At 44.5% G+C, this 23,407-nt stretch overlaps 1 protein-coding gene across 4 annotated transcripts in view; it reads right to left on the minus strand.

The window, feature by feature from the left end:
• Nucleotides 1-23,407, minus strand: part of TEC (tec protein tyrosine kinase) — a 55,322-nt gene that overhangs the window by 31,160 nt on the left and 755 nt on the right. For 2 of the 4 annotated variants that reach the window (XM_048508876.1, XM_048508875.1), the window contains exons 1-3: nucleotides 12,340-12,458; nucleotides 12,165-12,228; nucleotides 9,569-9,751 (exon numbers count right to left, since the gene is read on the minus strand). In XM_048508876.1, coding sequence (XP_048364833.1) covers nucleotides 9,569-9,751; nucleotides 12,165-12,188 — 207 coding nt within the window. In that variant the 5' untranslated portion in view covers nucleotides 12,189-12,228; nucleotides 12,340-12,458. Of the gene's footprint in view, nucleotides 1-9,568; nucleotides 9,752-12,164; nucleotides 12,229-12,339; nucleotides 12,459-23,407 lie in introns of those variants that run through there. The other 2 variants (XM_048508877.1, XM_048508878.1) reach the window with 2 other exon arrangements.

The following is a 23,407-nucleotide window of genomic DNA, read 5'->3' on the forward strand; positions in this document are numbered from 1 at the left end:
TGACGTTTACGGATCAAATTGTTGGATCAGGGTTTGCTAAAGCAGCTTTGTACATGTCTCTGTGAAGCCAACCAGAAGCTACTGTGGTGTTGATTGATAAAAAAAAAAAACCCAAACCCCTGATGCACAGGGGTTGAAAAGCACCAAATTAACAGTAGGCAGCAAGTTCAACCGGTTGTGGTGAGGCCCTGTTAAGTCATTAGAAAAAGGTGTCTCTTGTCTGTGTAACCCCCATGCCCAGAATGGGTTGAACCAGTAAGGGGGTGGAGACTCAGAGCAGCAGAAAGGCTGCAGAGCTCTTTGGAGAAGACAAGGCTACCAGACTCGGACCTTGGTTCTATAAGCCCTTAACACCTTGTTAAGGTAAACTGCAATATTTTTGGGAACTACTTGGAAGGTATTTGTTTGTTTTTTGGTATGTTGTAAATGTTGGAGTTTATTGTTTCAGGGTTTCTTTTTGTGGTTGTAATGGGTGAGAGTTCTCCTGGAAACCTTCATCATGTTGCATCCTGTTCATCAAGCCCTTGGAGTCTTCAGGAGCCAACCCACTTGCAAAGAAGAATTGGACTTGGCAGTATCAGTAGACTGTAACTAGAAGGACTTGAAATGCAACCTGAACAGGACCTTGAATTGTAATGTTAAATGTTGATGTTTAATGTTATTTGTAAAGAGAAGTAAACTGTTTTGTTTAAATTTGGTTCTTTGCAACTCCTTCCAAGTACTGCCCCACAGAACCCACAAGCTGAGGTTACATCTGCAGTAGATAGGGCCACATGCTGTACATAGTTTTTACAAAACTTACAGACATTCCTGGCTTTCTGGCAAGTTGCTTCTAGAGACTATACATGCTCATTTTGCTTGGGCTGCAGGAGGCAGGGCTTGTGATTTTAAATTTGCAAGATCCAGGTTAAAATGATCACAGCTTGTATCTGGGCAATATTTTGATTCCAGTATTTTAGTATACCAGTTACTTCAATCCTTGCAAATAAGCCCACAAAAGACTATTAGCACAAACTCACAAAAATATTAACTGCATGTTCCTCCTCCACATGTGAATTTCAAAATTATTTTTCAAAATCCAGAAAATCTTGTAATCTCAAAGCTTTTTTAAAAAAAACCACATTTCAAAAAAAATCAATACAGGATTTTAAAGAAAAACCAAAGTGGGGAGTCTGCCTAACTTTTAGGGAGAAACTTGCTTCTGGAATATGAAGGGATATAAGAAAACCCTGGTCATATCCACGTATCAGGCTGGAATTCCTCCAATGCACTAAGAAGCAAAGAGCAACAACCAAAAAGTATGTTCACCCAAACCCATCCTATTTAATACTTCTCAGAGCAAGGTTTTGCAGCTGAAGATGGTGATTCCTGATCACCCCTAACACAAGGTTTAATTTGAGCCATGGCTTGCTGAGGCTCTACTCCTCCAGAACTCAGTCAAAATATACATTAAGCAGCCCGGGACCTCAGAACATGGACACAGTAACATCCTTATAGGGGAATGAGACTACACACAGGAGTGAGGCTACAAACCCTTCTGCAAATCATATATTTGTAAGTGAAATAATTAAACAAATGCCACAAAGAGAAGCTGTGATTCTGGTGGTCACAGCAGAGCAGACAATGCTAAATTTGGCACATCAATGGTTTGACCCAGTATAGGGCAGCTTAATGTGTCCATACGCAGAATACATCTGGTTTGGGCCTGCAATAAAGTAGACAGTTCATCATTCCAATCTCCTTCCCTTTTATGTATGAACAGCTTCTTTGTTGATGAAGGTAATTATCTCAGGACCTTCACAGTTCTCGTCACAGTAACTGACTCGGACCTGATTTGCACATAACACTGATTGAGGTTAAAAAAAAAAAGAGAGCACTCATTCATGGGGACTTTACATTTGCATCGTGTCTATTTTTAAACTGGGCTCCTAAACTGGAGCACAGGGCAAGCAGGAGACATTGGACAAAGGGAGAGAAGAGAAGGTCACAGGCTTCTGCATTTAGTCAGGATAGAAAAGAAAAAGAAAACAGATCACAGATCGCCATTTGCAGAAAACTCCTGGTCAGAAATTATTGTGAACGGAAAGCTGATTCACCATATATGTTTATAATGTTATGTTTATTGATGCTATGTTTATTGATGTTTTGTTGCTTGATGTTACGATTACTGATGTTTGCTGTTATGCTGTTGTTGTTCACCGCCCTGAGCCCTTTGGGGGAGGGCAGTATACAAATCAAATAGTACAACAGAATACAATATTCTGACTACATTCTATGGATTTTTTTTAAAAAAAACCAAGCCATAGCATGGTGAGAAGCAAAAGAAACGCTCTGGATCAAGTGTGACAGATTGGGGATTATTTCTAGACCAGCGGTTCTCAAACTGTGGGCCCCAATTCCTTTGGGGGTCGAATGACCCTTTCACAGGGGTCACCTAATACTCTCTGCATCAGTGTTCTCCACCTGTAAAATGGATAAATGTTAGGGTTGGGAGGTCACCACAACATGAGGAACTGTATTAAAGGGTCGCGGCATTAGGAAAGTTGAGAACCGCTGTTCTAGATGGTTTCTAGGAAGTCCCCCAAACTCTATGGTTTCTGTCATCCATGTGAGAAGACAAGTGGTTAATTTCATGTCTGACTGATTCAGAAAAATGAACCTCCATAAGTGAAAGCTCTTTTACTCGCAATGCAGTAATGCCAGCCTTTGCACATAAATGAATGTTCCCCCCGCCAGAACTTTGAAATGGTGGCAAACATGAAAATGAAAATGAAATGGTGGCAAACATGAAAATAAATTCCTTATAAAATATTTTCTCTTTTTGGAATGAGTGAAATACTTTTAAAGATGAGGTTAACTTAGTGGAGGTTTTACTCACTAAACCTGTTTTCTTAGAATTATGTGGTACAAAGATTTGTATGTATGGCAAAGATAAGATTATCACAACTCCTGCAAATACACTCCAGGTTATTCTCAGAACTATACTAAAATCTAAATGGCATCTCTGCTCCTAGCGTAAGAGGAATTCCTGGAAAGCCACTTTTTCTGTTTTTTGGAATTCTGTGGTCTTCTTTGTAATCTGTAACTTCAGAGTAACTTTGACATGAGTAAGTAAGATGACTCTGTTCAGAATAAGTGTATCCTCCATGTATGGGTCAAAATAGGATCATAAAGAACCAGTCCTGTCATGTTTTGAGCCTGAAGTTAGAGCACAAAACCCTTAAGATGGACACATAACACTAGAATATAGGAATTAGCATGGTAGAGATGGTAGAAACCATTACTTTGGATCTGCTACTGAGTCAGCTTTTCATCCCTCTCCTTAAAAGAATGGAACATAGGGCCGAAAAATATGTTTTTAATAAGACAGGCCCATACAACACGTGCTGCTCCAATGTGACAAATAACTTCCTATCAGGGTAATTTCAGTTTAAGAAAACTGTATTGGGGGCGGGGGACACACGGTGTGTAACAGACTTCCCTCTGAAGATGCCATCCACAGATGCAGGCGAAACGTTAGGAACAAGATCCACCAGACCACAGCCACACAGCCCGGAAAACCCACCACAACCAATATAGGGCCCTCTCCACACACACAAGGCGACTCAGGTTTGACTCGTGTCTACGGAAATTGTTACCTGAGCTCGACTCCTACTTTTCTCCGCACAGCAGCTGACTCGAGTTTCCGGAGCCGCGTTCAGAGGGCGGGATTACCTCCTCGCATCTTCCGCTCCTCATTCCCAATTGGCTGCCGTTCTATGGCGGGAAACGTGAGTGCGCGTCCCTTTTTTCCGTTTACCGACGTAGGAGCTACGTAGGAGGATTTTTTTTAAAGGCGCGCTTCTCGCTGCCGCCACGAGTCTCCCGTTCTGCGCATGGCCGAAAATACTGCACTGTGATTGGCTGGCTGGCAGAGTCGAGGCAAGGGAGATTCCGCACTCCGCCGGCTTCGGCTTGAGTGCAACCAGAGTTCGCCAGGAAGTTGCACCTCCCAGTCGAGCTCAAAAATTTAACAGTGAGAGGGGGGGTGAGCCGAGACAGACACGAGTCCAATGCTACGGCTGTGCGGAGTACCCGGGTCGAACCTACGTCGAACTAAGGTCGAATCCTACAGTGCGGAGGGGCCCTAGATTTGGTTTGGATGTCATAATTTAAATTCTAATACTTGAGAAACACCCTTGTCCCACAGCCATTTATGTAGAATTACTAGCTGTCTGTCAAACAAAACACTAATTATCACATTTTGTGTAGGATATCCTTTTCTCAACAAGTTACACCACTAATGAAAAGCAGGTTTCAGTTTTCTGGTTCTTTGCTGCGTGCATCTAAAACCAGCAATCGCCTCAAACCCAAATTCTCACATTAGTTCTTACATCTGGTATTTCCATACTAACTATTTTCAGTTTGAAAACACATAAGGTAACTATATAAGCAAGCAGGATTCTGCTCCTATTGTCCACTCCAGCTGTCTCTACTACTCCATGGCATCTTACATACACTATTCACCTTCACAGTTCAAGACCTTCTAGGTAAGTGATATACTAACTGTATCAATGTTAAGGCTGCTAGCAAAGTTACCACAAAATGGCTGCCACAAGAGGCAGAGCCAACAACAAAATGTTAAGGGGTATGGTTATGCCTAAGGAAGTCTACCCTTGATCCAGGAGATCTCAGTAATTACTGACCAGTCTCACTTATTCCATTCTTGAGCACAGCAATTGAACTGGTGGTGGCTGGACAACTCTAAGCCTTCTTGGATGAGGCATATTGTTTAGATCCCTTCCAGCATGGTGTAGTGGTTAAGAGTTGTGGACTTCAAACTGGAGAACCGGGTTTGATTCCCCACTCCTCCACATCAAGCCTACTGGGTGACCTTGGGCCAGTCATAGTTCTGTCCAAACTCTCCCAGCCCCACCTACCTCACAAGGTGCCTATTGTAAGGGAAGGAAGGAATTTATAAGCCACTTTGAGACTCCTTAAAGTTGAAAAAAGCAGGGTATAAATCCAAACTTTTCACCAGCGTGGTATAGTGGTTAAGAGCGGTGGACTCTAGTCTGGAGTACCAGATTTTATTCCCTACTTCTCCACATAAGTAGCACCCTCTTATCCGGTAAACTGGTTTTGTTTCCATGCTCCAACACATGAAGTCTGCTGGGTGACTTTGGGTTACTCACAGTTCTTTGGAACTCTCAGATCCACTTAACTCACAAGGTGAAACCTACTTGGTGACCGTGGGCCATACAGTTCTCTCCAAATTCCCTTAGGCCCACCTCCCTCACAAGGTATCTGTTGTAGGGAGAGGAAGGGAAAGGAGTTTATAAGCCACCTTGAGTCTCCTTATAGGAGAGAAAGGTGGGGTGTAAATCCAAACTCTGCTTCTTTCTGCTTTTTCAGTCTGAATTTCAGACCTGGGTTATGGGACTGGAACAGTTTTGACTGCCCTGGCAGATGCCATGCATTGGGAGATGGATGTAGGGAGTGCAACAGTGTTGATTCTCCTGAACTTCTCAGCAGCTTTTGAGACCACTGATCATTGTATCCTTTTGTACTGCCTATCTGGACTGGGTTTGAGAGGCACCATTCTGTGGTAATTCTGGTCCTACTTGGAAGGTGGGTTTCAGGTGGTGGTGTTGGGGGATTGCTGTTGAGCCCCTTGGTTTTTGTGGTCCCCCGAGGCTCCATCTTATCCCCTATGTCTTTTAACATCTACATGAATCAGCTTGGTGGCCATCTGGCAATTTGGGCTGGGTTGACACCAATATGCCAATATGGGTTCGTTCTACCTCATACTTCCAGCTGATCCCAAGGAAGCTGTAGAAAACCTGAACCAGTTCTGGGAAGCAATTTTGGAGTAGATGTGGGCTGATAAACTGAGGCTTAATCCCAACAAGACAGAAGTGCTAGTGGTGGGTAGAAGGTCTGGCCTGGGATTTAAGGTGTTACCTGTTCTGGATGGGATCATATGCCCATTGAATTAACATGTTTGTAATCTGGGGGTTCTCATGGATCCATCCATTCTGCTTGGTAAGCAATTGGCAACTGTGACCAAGAGGCACTTTAGCTAGTTTTGACTGGTCAATGGCTGGAAGCTTTCTCTGAACAGGCGGGATAAAGCCACTGTGGTACCAGAAGTCGCCAGTTGAACAGAAATTATAAGGTTACTGCGGAATGCACTCTACTTGAGGCAGCCCCTGAAAAGTGTTCAGAAACTTCAGTTGGTACAGAATGCTGCATCTAGGATGTTGACTGGAGTGGGTAATATAGGGACCATATTACTCCAGTCTTGGTCCACCTACACTGGCTGACAGTTTGTTTTGGGGCACAATTCAAGGTGCTGGTCTTGATCTTCAACGCCCTATATGGCTTGGGACTGACATACTTGAAGGATTTCCTAAACCTGTTACAAATCTGCCCAATTGATACAATCATCTTTAGAGGCCCTGCTCCTCAGGGACATTTGTTTGTCCCCTTCTGCTGCCATCTTGCGCCAGCAGGTGACGACTTTTTGTTTTGTTTGGCATTCCCTCAACAATCCCTCATTCCTAACCAAGGTCTGTGTGTATTTTAACAGTTGTATATGTATTTTAACTCTCTTTTATTCTTTTTAGTGTTACTTGAATGAGGTATATTTGGGAGGGGGTTGTTTTAATAGTTCTGTGATGTAATGTTATCGTGTGTGTTTTTAATGGTTAGCCACCTTGGGAGCCCTTGTACGGGCCAAAGGGCAGGCTACAAATTTTGTAAATGAATAAATAAATAACCCCAATAGTAACTCTTTAACATTTTAGGCAGAATCTATGCTTAACAAATGTCCATTATTAAATGGACATATTGTTGAAAAACATTTCCTTGCTTACACGCAGCTGACCTTTAGTTATCCAGTGAAGATTCTATGCTGGGGTGGCAGCCAAATCAATTTTTTTTAAAAAAAAAATCTGTACAGCCAATCAGATCTCCAATGGCCAATCAGAAGCCCTGCTGGGCAAAAGCCCCACCAGGCCCCACCCACTTTCTAGAAACACTTTGTGGGCACCAGGAAAGTTGTCAGCAGGTACCATGATGCCCACTGGAGATCCCTGACCTAGTGGTTTCATCCCATATGGCCTTTATAGCCTGGTGCTGTTCTGGTATATTACCATATTTTTCTCGGGCTGCTTCCCTATGACCCATTAAGGTCCTCTGTTGACTTTGCTGCCGTGCCAACTTCAAGACAGGCCTGAAGCTGTGACCTGAGCACAGGCAACTCCCGTGGCTTGGGCTACATCCAGTGGTGGGATTCAGCAGGTTTACACCACTTCGGTAGAACTAGTTGTTAAAATGGTGCTTGTAAACAACCAGTTGTTAAATTATTTGAATCTCACTACCAGAACCAGTTGTTAAATTATTTGAATCTCACCACTGGCTACATCCTGTTTCCTGTGTGCTCCTGTGTAGTCAGTTGCTGTTCAGTCAAACCCTCTGACCAATAAGCATGGGCACCTTGTGCTATCTCTGTAGGGCTGCCATACTAGGTACATCCCTGGATATGATCAGCAGATATATTTTGGGAGTTCAGTGCTTGGGACTTGATTACTAGTCATACAACTGCTTCAGGCTGGGAAAATGGGGTGGGGATAGATACTGCATGGTCCTCATTCAATGCGGGCCCCCATGTACCTGGGAATCAAGTTCTAAGCACAGAACCCCAGACCACAATTGTGGAACAGACCCAAAGATGTACCAAAAAAAGTGTATCATGTAGTTAGGCTCTTTAACTAGTTGTCTTGGATAGGGGTGACACCTTTACCTACTTTAATGGAACCCAAATGAATGGTTTAATTTTTAATTTTTATTACAACATTCATATCCTACCTTTCCTTGTGGTTCAAGGCTGCTTACAATAATAATTAAAAACATTTTCAGTTTTAAAGCAAAAATGAAACAACAAGCCCCCAACTGTATAAAGCTGGAGTTGGTCAGGCCCAGCTGTTCAGTTTGATCCTGGCCTCAATGAGGCTTGAGTTGGGCCTTAAACTGTAGGCTCAAAGCTGGACCCAGGTGAGCTGAGGCCAGAATCAAACAGATCTGCACCACTCCCAAACTCCACATGGAGTTCAAAGACAGGGCGAGCCCCAGCTGGCCCTGCTCCAGGGCACCATGAGGAGTTTCGGGGTGGGGCAAGCCCCACCGGTCAGAATTCATCTGCGCCCCTGCCCTGAACTCCATGAGCAATTCAGGGGCAGGGTGCAGTTGAGAAAGGGGCGTGGCCCTGCAGTGCACCCTCTTCAGGAAGTGGTACCCAGGCCTCTAGCCCCCCTGTGCCCTCTCACTACACCACTGACTGAACTCACACTGGAAGCCTCTTTTTGTTTTTTTAAAAAAGTTTTTTATGTAGAACATTTTTATCCTGACTTTCCTCCAGGAAGATCAGGGTTCATGCTTCTCCCCATCTCCATTTTATCCTCACAACAATCCTGCAGGTTTGGCTGAGTATCTGTGGCTGGCCCAAGGTCACTCAGCAAGTTTTATGAACAATCACCTTCACAGTTCCTAGTCTAACATTCTAACCACTGTCCCACACTGGCTCTCGAGGAGCCCTTATCCCCATGCTCCTGAACTGTGATAGAGCTAACTTCAGTGTACCCCATTTCCACTTTTTCAATCTGAACCATTACTCTCTCTTGTCAAGTTTCATTCCTTCTGTTCCCTTTACCTCGAAGCTCCCAGGCTTTAAGGTTCCTCCCAGACTCCTAAGGTTCCTTCTCACCTTACATCTGAAGCGTGAACCTGTCCCAGCCCAGTTGCTTCCTGCACTGCTCAGGTTACGTCAGAACCCCTAAGCTTTATGGGAGAAACCCAGGTTGCAACTCCTTCCCACACCAGTCTTTCAACTCCCCAAACTGGATCAACACTGTCAAGGGTAGGAACCATAAAGTGGACTCCTCCTGTATGTGTGCCTCGGGGCTTTGCCTGAACAACATGAGAAAATGTTGAGCAACATAAACAGCTCTCGTGTTGTGAAGATAATGTGAAAAAGGGTGCCCTTACTGCTCACGCTCTGAGGCTCAACATCTGGAAATCTGAAAAATGTTATGATAGCCACAGTGCCAATTTGTTTGTAACCAGCCTGTCATGGCAACGTCTATAATATTCCACTTTGGAAAAACAGGTTATGTTTGAGTCCATTCGTGTAACTGCTTAAGAAAACATTAAGAAAATTTGCCATATTTTGGGGAATCAAACATAAATGTAATATAAAGTATATTTTATTTTTCTGCAAATCTGTTGCAACCCCATCACTATGAAGGCCATCTTGCATACTGTTGTTTCAATGTCATACTGAGGACAACATTATCAGTACAACCTAATTCATTTTAAGGAAGAGGTTTTAGGGAATTCATTTTAAGGAAGATCTGTGTTTCTACCATTCAGTTCCAACGACATACATTAGTTATGACATCTCCACCATCAGTAAAAAATAAAGGTCAATACCCAAAAATTGAATCAGCAGAACAAAAACAACTATAAAAGCAAGTATCTTCTCAAAGAACCACCAAAAGGGACACTGAAATAAAACTCAGCTTCCTACCTCTGGTCGACCTTCATAATATGCTAACATGGATTTTGTGAGCACAAAAAGTCTCTCTTTGTAATTTAAAGGAGATGTCCTCTTCTTCTGTTGTGATCTTTTAATCAGAATCTCTTCTAGAATAGTGTTCATACTCATTTCAGCCACTTGCTCAATCTTGCCCGAGCCATTGAAGATCCAAGTCTGCAAAGGGTAAAGGAATAAGTTATAGTTTGCTGACCCACTGATGCATGGTGCTAAAAGCAAGCTGCCAGTGAACTTCACGAATCACAGTGAAATCCAGGAAATTGCATTCCTGACACAGCAGCTCAGAAATTAACGGAAGTTAAACATTAGACAAAAAGGTCAACATTTTGCTCAGCTGAGGTCTGAGGTGGCCTGTCTCCTGTTGCTTGACTGGCATGAAAAATAGGACATTCTGCTGCTTTGCACCACTTTCCTATCCACAGTTCTGCTGTTCTACAATCCACTGAAGTCAATGGGCTCTCCGTTTTCTAGCACCTCATTCTACTATGTACATGAAGCCATAGTGAAGCTCCTTGTTAAAAAGAACCTGAGAAAGCAACACCTGTGTGAGACGGTGTCTCCTTCACACACGTTCTGCTTGGCTGATTAAACTTCTTTCCAGAACTATTTTCTTCACACACAGGAAGTCACCTATATCAGAACTAATATTTCCTGTTTCTTTTTACGACATCAGTTACACACTAGCTTATAAAAAATGTAGGGCAAAGATGAGAATTTGTGGAGAAAGGCATATATGTTTCATGGTATCAGAGGAGCTAACACAGAGGTGTCAAACCTATAGCCCAGGGACCAGATCCGGTTCCTTGAGAGGGCTTATCAGTCCAGCAAGCCAGCTGAGGCAGCCCCCCCCCTTTGCTCTCGATCTGGTCAGGTGAGCGCCAGGCCAGATCAAGAGAAAGGGGGCGGGGTTGCCTCAGCTGGCTCGCAGGACTGATAAGCCCTCTCAAGGCAGCCACCCAACCTGGTGCAGGCTCAACCGTCCAGGCACCGTTCCCCCCCACCCGTGCCATTCTTGAGCCAGCCAAGGTAGCCACCCAACCCAGACCTGACCAAGCCATATTTATGTCATATCCAGCCCTTGTTAACTAATGAATTTGACACCCCTGGGCTAACAGGTTTTAGTCCCTGGAATAGTTCACCTGGTTGGTTTCTACTATTGTGTCTGCCCACAAATTCACAGAGAATATTACTGTGGCTTAAGGAATACAGACTGTAGCACTCAGCAACAGCTGAAATTCTTGACATCATAGATCACTAAGATTATGGCCATCTGTGTAAAGTCCTGTTTTCACTATCATTCCTAATGCCACCTTTAGCATGCACAACAAGGTGAGAGGGGCAACGGGCTACTGACGAGCAGAAGAAACAGTATGAACCAGACTCAAAACAATGCCTGATCAAAGCACACTGTTATTATAGCCACATGTACTTCTAACAGAGTTGCTTGAAAATAGCATTGATGAACATATTGAATTTGCTACAAGGATGTTGTTGAAATCCCCCAAAGACCAAGGTGGGGAGCGGGAAGATATTAAATTTAGTGCTAATAGAAGACATACTGCAATGGTTCCTACAGTGTGGGTCAGGATGCAAAAGGGAATTGTGATGCACTTGAAGAAGCATACATTTAGAAATAAATGTCAGAAATAGTGAAGGTCCGACTCCTGGGCTGGAAGGGAAGGCTCCATACTCCTTTCTCAAGTGGTGGGGAAAGAAGAGAAGTCAGAGCTGCCAAATTCCTTTCTCCCCTCCTTCACTCTGAATCCTCATTCATTCCTAGGGTTTTTGCTCAAAACCAGCCACCAGCAGTACAGAAGGCAACCAGAAAACTCACATTGCTGGTCACTTGCAACATTGTGAGACATCCCAAAAGAAAGAACAAAGTTAGAAGTGGGTGCCATTTTAGAAAGCTTGAAAACTATTGGCACTGGAATAAAAATCCTAAATAATAAATGCACACATTGCTGAGCTCTGGCTGGCATAGCTCATCGGCAAAGCAAGATTTTGTCAAAGTGGCTTGCTGAAATAACAACAATAAAAAGTTGTAATATTATTTTTATGATGCACCCACAATATGCTTTTGCTGAGGGATAAGGTAAACTTGGTGAAGAGAAGGAGAAGATTGAAAAAGGTCAGATGAATAGATCAGGTGGAATGGATAACCTTTGTAATAAGGGTTTAAATAATACATGATTTTAGGAAAAAACAATAAGAGACAATTTCTAAACCATAAACTGGGGTAGAGAATGTAAAATATCAAACAACAGATTTAAGAGAAACAAAGGTAGCAATTCTTTATACCATATTTAAACGACAGAATTCTTTTTTACATGATGGAATGTCCACTAGCAGAGATAACTATCCAAAAAGTTGTATGTATAACTGGAGGACAGGTGTACTTATTTTCTGTGACAACCAAACACACAATCAACTTATTCAGACGTGGCAAACTATAGAAATTAACAAGAGGAATTGGAGACTACCCTCATGATTCACCTTAAGGCTCCCTAAGACATCAAACAGATATCCACTTCTGGTACGCAAAATATTGATCCAATGAACAACTGACCTGGCACAACATTGTGATTCTCATATCAAATCAGAGCTGCCCTTTATCTCCATTTCCAATCCATCTGTAAGGCACCAAAGCAGTTCATTCAAACTTTGCCACAAGGAAAAAAGCTCTTAGCAAATAATTCTGCACAGGCAAATTCACCCGTGAAAACAGAGTTCAGACTCAATACCTGCATTCCATTATAGCTCACTGCTGAAAAATCTCCTCCTCATATGGCCACGGTGCTCATTAAAAACATTCTTTGGAAACTGAGGACCCAATGAATGCCTTACCGCATCTGCAATAGCTGTGGGAGGTTTGAACTACCACCCCTCCCAAATTTCCATAACACCAATTGTAAAAGAGCTCTCTCAGCTCCACCAACCCTCACTCAGCCAGTCTGTCAAGCTAGGAGACGGAGGACACACAACCACCACTGAAATCAGAGTTTCGGGCACTCAGCTCACCTGTCTGTTAGGATATTTATGCTTCTTAACCCTTCTTGCAGCAGTCAGAGCAACATTATGTAACTAAATTCGTACCAACTGAAATTTCACAAAGCCAGCAATGTAATGTTTTAGCAAAGGAATAATGCACAAAAGAAGAACAATATTTCAGCTTCAATACGGGTACTAAAATTGTTAGGGTACTTCCACGATAGATAAAAAGGTAAAATCAGGATGGTACATCCTAAACAGAGTTACACCCTTCTAAATCCATTGAAGTAATTGCTTAAGATGGCACCGTCTCATATAAACATATTACACCTACTCCTGATTACTAGGAAAGCCTGAAAACTAATCATGCTTGTACCTCTCACAAAATTTGCAACACCAAGGTTACCTCAACAACATTCTAGTGAATAGCTAGATGCACCTCAACACATATGGATCTGGCACTTCACACTTCTTTACAACACTGGGGATGGAGTGGTAGAGGCAGACATGAAGAGAGTGGAAGAAGAGTTTTGGATTTATATCCCCCCTTTCTCTCCTGTAGGAGACTCAAAGGGGCTTACAATCTCCTTGCCCTCCCCCCCTCACAACAAACACCCTGTGAGGTAGGTGGGGCTGGGAGAGCTCCGGAAAGCTGTGACTAGCCCAAGGTCACCCAGCTGGCGTGTGTGGGAGTGCACGGGCTAATCTGAATTCCCCAGATAAGCCTCCACAGCTCAAGCGGCAGAGCGGGGAATCAAACCCGGTTCCTCCAGATTAGAGTGCACCTGCTCTTAACCACATATCGAACCATTTATACTGTAAGCAGCCTTGAGTACTGCAAGGGAGGAAGGGGGCAAATGAATGCCTTAAATAATAAACAACATGGGAGTCAACTAACAAACCTCAGACCGAGAGAAGGGAAAGCAAAGAATGTATATGACTGCTTGCTCACAGCAAGCTGGATTTTCAGGTCTGATTAGAAATAGGAAACAGAAGCAAATATACCCCTCTAACCCACCCACCCTGCCTTTCATTAACCTAAATACGCTATTTATGCCTGAGACTAACCATATTTATCTGTACATCTCAGAGCCTGTTTTAAACAAAGAGATCATATCAGGAGTCTCATTTTCCACATGGGGAAACTATAGCATCAAGAGGCTGAGTAACCTGTTACAGGATGAGTCAGTCGCCCTGTCAGTCTTGGTTCTCAAAATGTGGTGCTTTTGTCTCCCGCTCACAATATTTTATGAACTACAGTGGAAAAAAAATCTCTGTCATTCAGAGGACGAATGAATCTGTTTGTCAAGATACAGGGAAAATCCCTACTAGCGCCAAACAGAGAACTGCCTAGCTCAGTGTTAAATTCAGTGCCTTATGGCATTGCAGTTAATGAACACAAGATGCAGTTTTGTTCCAACAATGTCAACAGAGTTTAGACAACAGTTCAGCAACTACAGGCATGTGAACTAAATGTGATCTACCGAGGTGTGTCGCTGGTTTTCTCTTAGCTGCTGATACTGTGGCGATAATGGCATGGGAGTTTAATGCCTTTGCATTCAGAGTGACGATAGAAGGAATACAGGAAATTCTCACTGTCCCCATTCAGCCTGGATATGAACTTTGGTCCTTCTAGCTTAGTCAGGCAATGGCTTTCTAGCCCTCAGGCAGAGAAAGGGTTTTCCTGAGACCTTTTAATTGGAGATTGTCTGGAAGTGAACCTTGGACTTCCCGCATGTAAAATGTATAGCCGGTGCCATAAACCTTCCCACAGATTATAACCTAGAAATGATTGTGTTTATTGTATGATTCCAGGACGAAGGATCAGGCCAATTAGTATGGTTCAAATTGTTGTGAAAATAAACCTATCTTCTTGTAGGAATAAGGACACACAGACTCAGCTTGCACTGTTCTAAGATAGTTCTCTTTCCTCTGGAGGAAAATATTAAAATCCCCCCTTCCACCCCAAAAAGAGTGTACATTCAAAACATCTGCTTTCTGGGAGGCATGGAGTAATGTTTACATAACAAACACAAACTAGTTTAACTGCCATTGGTCCTACCCAAAGAATTTTAGGAAATATATTTATGTGTGTCCTGACCTGGACAGTCTAGGCTGGTCAGATCTCAACAGATCTTGGCAGCTAAGCAGGGTCAGCTCTGGTTAGCACTTGGATAGCAGACCACCACCACCAAGAAGAAGAAGAGTTTGGATTAATACCCGGCCTTTCTCTCCTGTAAGGAGACTGGGCAGCTTCCAAACTCCTTTCCCTTCCTCTCCCCACAACAGACACTTTGTGAGGAAGGTGGGGCTGAGATAATTCTGAGAGAACTGAGACTAGCCCAGGGGTAGGGAACCTGCGGCTCTCCAGATGTTCAGGAACTACAATTCCCATCAGCCCCTACCAGCATGGCCAATTGGCCATGCTGACAGAGACTGATGGGAATTGTAGTTCCTGAACATCTGGAGAGCTGCAGGTTCCCTACCCCTGGACTAGCCCAAGATCACCCAGCAGGCTTCATGTGTAGGAGCAGGGAAACAAAGCCGGATCACCAGATCACAGTTCGCCATTCATGTGGAGGAGTGGAGAATCAAACCCGTTTTTCAAGTTGAGTCCACCACTCTTAAGCACTGCACCACACTGGCTCTACGATCAGTTCCTTTGTCTTGAGACTAAGTAAAATCCAGTTCTACGTCTACATGCTTTCTGCACAAATGTGGTAGTGGGTAAATATCATCGATCTTTCCAGGGCACTTTTGACTTGTTTTCATAATAGTACTAGCAAAAAAAAGTTACTACAGAATGCTACAAGAACCTGAAATAACCGAAACGGTAGTTTTCTTGCTTTTTGAAATATGGCTGAACATATACACCTTCCCACTGCCCTAAAATAAACTTGGCAAAGAAGCCATTCATGCAAAAAAAAAGTCTTGTCACAGTTTACAGATCATTAAATTTGTGTGCATTAGAGGACGAGTCCAGACCAAAGACAGCAGAAGAGATAAACAAGCAGCTCTAACAGGTGTGTAAGTATTTCTAGAATATGGAAAAAATGCAAATCAGACACATCAAAATAGGCATGACTTTAGAGTACACAAAATACCATGACGTTGTCATTACCCCGAAGTTCACCAATGCTAACAACTTCTCACCTACAGCTATAGCCTTCTGAAGACAAACATGGAACTGAGACTAGGGCCTGCAACCAACCCAAGATGCCAACTCTGTCCCCATATCTTTTCTGACAACAAAATAACCAGACCTAACAACACCAGACACATCACTTCAGGTTCATTCATTTGTTTATCTTCCAATGTTATATATGCCATCAATGGCTCATTCCGCACATGCAGAATAATGCACTTTCAAACTGCTTTCAATGCTCTTTGAAGCTGTGCGGAATGGCAAAATCCACTTGCAAACAGTTGTGAAAGTGGTTTGAAAATGCATTATTTTGCGTGTGCGGAAGGGGCCAATGTCAGCAATGTCCTTCTACTCTCTACGCTGGACAAACAGGTCAGTCCCCATGCAAAAGAATAAACAGACATAAAACTGCAACACTTAAAAACCAGTTTAACCTTCCAGGTCATTCTATTGCTGTCATCAAACAAGAATTTTCAAGGGGAAATTTTGCTGAATTTGAGTTCATTCACAAGTTCAGAACAACTGACCCTCTAGGGCTGAATAGGGAAATCAATTCTTATCTTATTGCAGATGTTAATTTTCTACCCCAAGCATTTCCCTTCTGATCTAATCAAGCTGTTTGCAATATGCATTGCACCCTTGCATCCTTTACAAGCCTTCTTTACAACACCCATCTCACTGTCTAACTGGAATATAAAGACTCCGAGATCTCCATTCCTACTCAAGTCTGATGAAGGGACCTTAGACTATTGAAAGTGTATACCCTGAACATTTTGTTGGTCTCTGAAGTGCTACTGGACTTGAATCTGATTGTTCTATTGCAGACCGACACAGACAAACCCCTGAAATTAAATGTAAGTTGAAGTTAGATAAGGCATCAGAAAGCATAGCCTCACTGATTCTCAGTCACAGGTACAGATTCTTGCCTTGATATATGTCTGCAGTTCCTGAGATCCAACTAAAGAACGCTCTTGCAGTGCAGTACACTGTCCACTCACCCACCTTTCCAATGGCCCTTTTTTGTCTGCACCAGTCTTTGAACTAACATGTCATGAGAGCAGCACACATGGAATGGCAACTCTGTGCATGGGGCAAGAACCCACAACAAACAAGGTCACCCTCATCTAAATAAGTCTCTGGTGATGCTATTAGCAGAGTAGAACAGAAGAGACAGATTCTCAAATGCTTTTTTAATAAATTAGTTTACTAACTATAAGGGAGGGTTACATGGAGATAAAATAAATCCTTTCTTTCCTGTTACACATCTACAGTACTGTATGTTTGGTTACATCTTGCTCCCTATCTGCTGTCTCATATGGTGTCATCTACCTTATGTCTCCTCTTTGGGGTCGTGTTTGCTCAAAGAAACAGAGGGCGTTTTCCCACTTACCAGTAGCTGCGTGCTACTGTAGGCAAGTAGCGCAGGTTCCCCCGGCACTCCCCACTACAGGGGTGGTGACAATGCAGCCGCCCCGACACTGCCGCTGTCGCGCCCCCTCAGTGCGCGTCATTCCTGGCACTCTTCCAAATGGCACCTTTTGATGACCCCACGCAGAGCACAGTGTCATGGGGAAGCCCGGGTGTGCGCCAGAAATGACGCACGCTGAGAGCAGTGCGCGGCATAGGGGGGTCGTGGCAAGTGGGGAAACGCCCAGAGTAAACTTTATAACTTCGAATCTACATGCTCACTAACATGTAAGCAATGGTTATCTGATTGACCAATAGCGAATCAATAGACTATTAGGTCATAAACAGTGACTTTAGCAACTTTACATACAAACAATTAACCCTTTTATGACTGAGGCCGTTTCCGCACGGCCTTTTTATGGCGCCCTGGGAACGGTAAAAATGCCGTTCCCAGGGAGCCATTCGCACAGGCGGCGCTCCCCCTCCCCCAGGGCGGCGTCAAGCTGCCCTGAAAAACAACCCTTTAAAGGGTTGTTTTTCCCTCAACAGCGTGTTCCCGGCGGCGCGGTGCGAACAGCACCGCCGGGAACACGCTGTTTCCCGTCCGACTTCACCGTGTCCCGTCGTCGACCTGCTGGCCGTCGAAATACTGCCCACGCTGTCCTCCGACCCCTGGAGGTCGGAGGGCAGCGTGGGCGGGGCTTCGACAGCCAGCAGGCCGACGACGGGGACACGGTGAGTCGGACGGGGAAGGGGGCAGAGGCGGCTCCATGCGGAGCCGCCTGCCGTCTGCCGGCCTCTCCGGAGGCCGCCCGCACGCGTGCGTGCGAACGGCCTCCGCCTCCACGCCGGCAGAATTCTTGCCGGCGTGGAGGCGCCTGGGGGGCCGTGCAGAAACGGCCAGAGTTAGATCCTTGCAAAATTTCAACAGATGCTGCTCCAAAAAAGCCATCAGCAGGAACAGAGGGGGAAAAAATAGGACCATTTCTCTGCAAAACCGGGATAAAGGAAAAATACATAAAGGAAGAAAAGGAGGGGGAGACAAAACTGTAGAGAAGGGGGAAAACCGCTACTCTGTCCTGTGACTTAGAGAAGAGGAAGTGTGATGGAGAGAAGGGGAAACAGCATAATTCAAGACAGACCATCAGCAATCCCATATTTAACAATGAATATCTAAGAATGCTGTTATATATGACAGCTAAGTGTTAAGTTCTCTCTCTCAAAAAGATGAACTATAAAATATAAAATATGGACTATACCAAACACAATCTTCTGTATGCTGAGGGATTTGCCTGAAGTGGAATCTAGGAAGTCCATAATAAGGAAAGGAACGGCTGGCCTCCACATACGGTACAGCTGGCCTCCACCCGGGCCAGGACCTTTACAGCCCTGGCCCCAGCCTGGTGGAACACTCTCCCACCATCTGTCCGGGCCCTGCGGGATCTTGGAGAGTTCCGCAGGGCCTGTAAGACCGAATTGTTCCACCGGGCCTTTGGGGAGGCCAGCCGCTGATAGTGTGCGCCCCTCCTGCCCCTCCCTATTACCACTCTGGGAGCTACAACATCTATACCGCCCCCCTCTCCGGGAGGGGGTTCTTATTGATAGTTTAATGTTGGACGCCATATGGTTTATGGTTAATACGAAACGCTGTAATTTTATGTAATTTTATGTAATTTTATAGTTAATTAATGTTATTGCCTTATTGTTGATGATACTTGTTGTACACCGCCCAGAGCCCTTAGGGGATGGGGCGGTTTTATAAATACAATTATAAATAAATAAAATAAATAAATAAATAAATAAATTTATAGGCCGCCTCATCCCCGAAGGGCTCGTATCAAGTCTGTATATCTGGTAGGCATACAGGCGAAGAACTAGCCTTAAAATCTCTATGCGGAAATTAACTACCTTTTATTTTATAGTGCCAGTTTTCTTGTTATCTATACTGACTGCTGGAATTAGAAAATATGTACTTGGATTGGTAGATAGCATCCACCTTCCTATTTAATAGCCAGAATACTGGAGTTTTTTGTTCTAGCTAGATCTACATGACTCACTAGAAAAAAAAATGGGCAAATGTCATTTCCACATGATGCTTAAATCAGCTTTTATTAATCTGGAGTCAGCAAAATGGAAGATGATCATCACAGCTGGTTACAGCTGGTCTGAAAGGTGTCATTCAGTCCTCTAGCGTAGTGTTTAAAATGTGAAGAAAGTGGCTATGAAGACAGCAACCAAACACACCAGCAAAAAAAACACAGCACAGATGCATCAAAAGTTGCTTGGAATTGGCTTGCAACCAACCACCTGCATCTGAGAGATCACAATATGTTGTTTATTTTTTTCTCTTTTAGGCCCCGAATGATTGATGCTGTTCTAGTCATTTCTGTGTAATTATTTGTAGGACTCGTTTGCATTGCTTTGAGGAAAAGGTATCTTTTGAAGGAAAAGGTTTCCAAAAGCTTTCAGAAAGCGGTGCCCACATCAGCTTGTGAGGCCAAGAGATGTACAAACTACACTGTCCTGATGCTATCCTGACTGACAGCATGGGCCACATTAGCTATGGAGCTAAACTTGGATTTAGGATTATGGTTGCCAGGCTCAAAACCCAACACAGCTCCTGTGCCTTTAAGAATATTACAGAGCAGAGATGGTGCAGGTAACAACTTCTCCCTATGATGCAAATCAGTAGAATTTGCCAAAATTGTTGCTCCTTTGCATTTATTGATTGACTGACTGACTGACTGATTGATTGATTGCATTTTTAAACCGCCCTCCCCCAAAGGCATGGGGACCCCTGATCCTTCCCAAGTTTGGCAACTATTATGTGGGAGACCAAGGTTTAAATCCTAATGCACCAACACACACCCTCTCCAGCAAGACTCCTGTGACTTTATCCTGATAAACACATTTTCAGGTGGACAACCTGTTGATCTTCTGCACAGCTCTTTAAGAAGAAGAAGAGTTTGGATTTATATCCCCCTTTCTCTCCTGCAGGAGACTCAAAGGGGCTTACAATCTCCTTGCCCTTCCCCCCTCACAACAAACACCCTGTGAGGTAGGTGGGGCTGAGAGAGCTCCAAGAAGCTGTGACTAGCCCAAGGTCACCCAGCTGGCGTGTGTGGGAGTGCACAGGCTAATCTGAATTCCCCAGATAAGCCTCCACAGCTCAGGCGGCAGAGCTGGGAATCAAACCTGGTTCCTCCAGATTAGATACACGAGCTCTTAACCTCCTACGCCACTGCTGCTCCTTTTAACTTTCAAGAGCAGGAAGAAACCCTGCAAGGAAACCTTTGTGGGGCAGAGAAAACCTTTAAAACATGCACAGAAAAGACCTGATACAATCAAGGGGCAGTCCCTTCTTCTGGTATCTGTCTCTCGTAAACTACTGTCCCTATTCTGCCTTTGGGAACGCTTTTCAAAACTGCTATTATCTTTGACTCGTGTCCCTGCTGCTTGTAAGCTTAAATGAAAACACAAAGCAACAAAATGCTAGCGTACGTCTTCCCATTCTCACACAGTCCACTAATGAACCATTATCCAGACACAAAGGGACCTTCCGCACTTACTGTGTTGTACCGGTTTCTACTCAGGTTCAACTCAGTGTATCCGCACTACAACCCGAGGCTACGGCGTTTGTCTTGTCTCTCTGTTCCCCTTTCCGGGAACAGCGGCATCCCTGTCGCGGTTATGAACTTCTTGCGACTTCGCTGAGTGGAACAAGGTCGATGCTCGGCTTGGCTTTCCGAAATCTGCGGGCGCATCGAGAAGCGTACACGCATCCATTCAACCAATCAGGAGCAACCGTTCGCATCGCGCAGAATGGGAGAGTCGTGGCCGGGCAGAGAGTCACGGCTTTTATACAGTTTCCCTCGCGTTTGAAGCTACGATATCGAGATCGTTTCAAAGTGGCGAGGAGAAATCACTGACTGGAAGGAAAAATTTTGGCGTAAAGCTACGTAGCTCGACTTCGCTGGAAGTAGTTCAAGCGTGTCAGTGCTTTCACGTAGCTTTCGCGGCGATATGGAAACATGTAAAAAAAAAAACAAAGAACGTTCCCATTTCCCGCCGTAACACAAGCGCCAATCACGATCGAGGAGCGAAACAGGTACCCACCCACTTAGCTCGGTTCCAGGGGGCCAAGGAAGTTGCTGTGCGGACAGCCAGGAATCGCCCCCCGTTGAAGGGAACCAAGTCGACCTTCACTCCCTTTTGTAGTGCGGAAACACCCAAAGTGTTGTTGAATTTTGAATTTGTGCCATTTGACAATGAAAAGCACCGAGTCCGTTATGCGGTTGAACATCCGGGGAGGTCTCCCCCAGGAAAACTGTCAGTTTACTAAGCAACTCTGTTACAGGAACTGTGCTAAACAAGTTAGTGCAGAATAAATGCAGAAGTGGAGAAAAGCTTCGAGCGTTGTGAATGAAAGGAAACGGAATGACAAGGCTCCTTAGCAGAAGAAATATCTTGCTGGATCAGGCTCCCTTGCATCTCTCAACCCAGGGTGTCAAACATGAGGCTCGGGAGCTGCATCCGGCCTCTTGAGAGGGCTTATCAGGCCCATGAGCCAGCTGAGGCAAACCACCACCACCTCACTGCCTATCTGGCCTGCGAGGCCGCTGCAAGCTCCCCAGTCAAAGCAGCCCCTTCTGCTGCTTGGACTCCCAAGTCTGCCGTGGGCTCTCCAGCTAAGACAGCCACCCCACCATTTGCTGATCTGAGCAGGCAGGCAGCCACCTTTCCCCACTCCCGGCCCAGCCCAACCAAGTCAATATATGTCATAGCCGGCCCACTGAACTAATTAGTTTGATATCGCTGCTCACAACCACCCATCCTGTTTCCCAGGGCTATCAACCTGTGGCTCTGAAGGACCAGCAAGGAAGGCGCAGAGGCTAAAGGGCTCCCTCTGATGGAATTTCCTTGAACTGTATTCAGAGTCTTGTGTGTGTGTTTGTGTGTGATTTTGCTGTCAACTCACAGCTGATTTGTGGCGACCTCATAGGGCCGGGGTGTTGAACCAATTTGTTACAAGGACCAGATACAACATAAATGTGACTGTCGGGCTGGGTCCTGGGGAGGGGGGGTAGCCTTAACTGGTGAGCCCACATCAGGCTGCCCAGCCCAGACTGGCACTGCAGGGATTTGTTTCGTATTTTGTATTTATATTTCAATTTATTCCCTCAGGGCAGCTAACAACATAGCAAAACAATATACATTAAAACAGAGTAAATACGCATAGAATACATGAAACTAAAAAATGAGAAACAAATACAGATGGCAACTTAAACACATCAAGCCTAACAAATTGCCAGTAACAATAACAGCTGCACTACATTAATACATATCAATACTAAATCCATACAGCAATACAATATCAGCGTATCAACAAAACAAAACACCAATACATGGACAATATATCAATACATTCAAATATATCCATACATGAATAGCAATACATTAACAATGTATCAATGCCTTAAAACTGGATCAGTGTGTTAACAGTAGACTGAACAACTCCGAAAAGACAACCTAACAATGGCTACCTCAGCTTGAGAGGACTTACTACTGTGTTTCCCCGAATATAAGACAGTGTCTTATATTATTTTTTGTTCCCAAAGATGTGCTATGTCTTATTTACAGGGGATGTCTTATTTTTCCTGTGTTCTGTTTGTCGGGCATGCTTCCAAACAAAAACTTTGCTATGTCTTACTTTCGGGGGATGCCTTATATTTCGCACTTCAGCAAAACCTCTACTATGTCTTATTTTTCGGGGATGTCTTATATTAGGGGAAACAGGGTAGGACCACAAGCCAGCTGAGGCGACCGTCCCTCCTTGCTCCCACAGGTTCACCAGGCCAGACTAGGTGCAAGGGGGGCTTGCCTCAGCTGGCTCACGGGCCTAATAAGCCCTCTCAAGGGGCCGGATCCAATCCCCAGGCTGCATGTTTGACCCACCCCCACCTTAGGGTTTTCCTAGCAAGAGACCTACAGAGGTGGTTTGCCACTGCCTCCCTCCTCATGGGCTAAGAGAACTGCGACTGGCCCAAGGTCACTGTGCCATGGAGAGAAACACATCTCACTGAGTCATGCCTCTGAAGATGCCAGCCACAGATGTGGGTGAAACATGACGAGCAAAAACGACCAGAAGCTGCACGGCCAGTGGTGGGATTCAGCAGGTTTGCACCGCTTCGCCAGGACGGGTTGTTAAAAGGGTGGTTGTAAACAACCCGTTGTTACATTATTTGAACCCCACCGCTGTGCACAGCCCA

Source organism: Sphaerodactylus townsendi, linkage group LG10 (assembly GCF_021028975.2).
Source record: "Sphaerodactylus townsendi isolate TG3544 linkage group LG10, MPM_Stown_v2.3, whole genome shotgun sequence".
Classification (NCBI taxonomy): domain Eukaryota; kingdom Metazoa; phylum Chordata; class Lepidosauria; order Squamata; family Sphaerodactylidae; genus Sphaerodactylus; species Sphaerodactylus townsendi.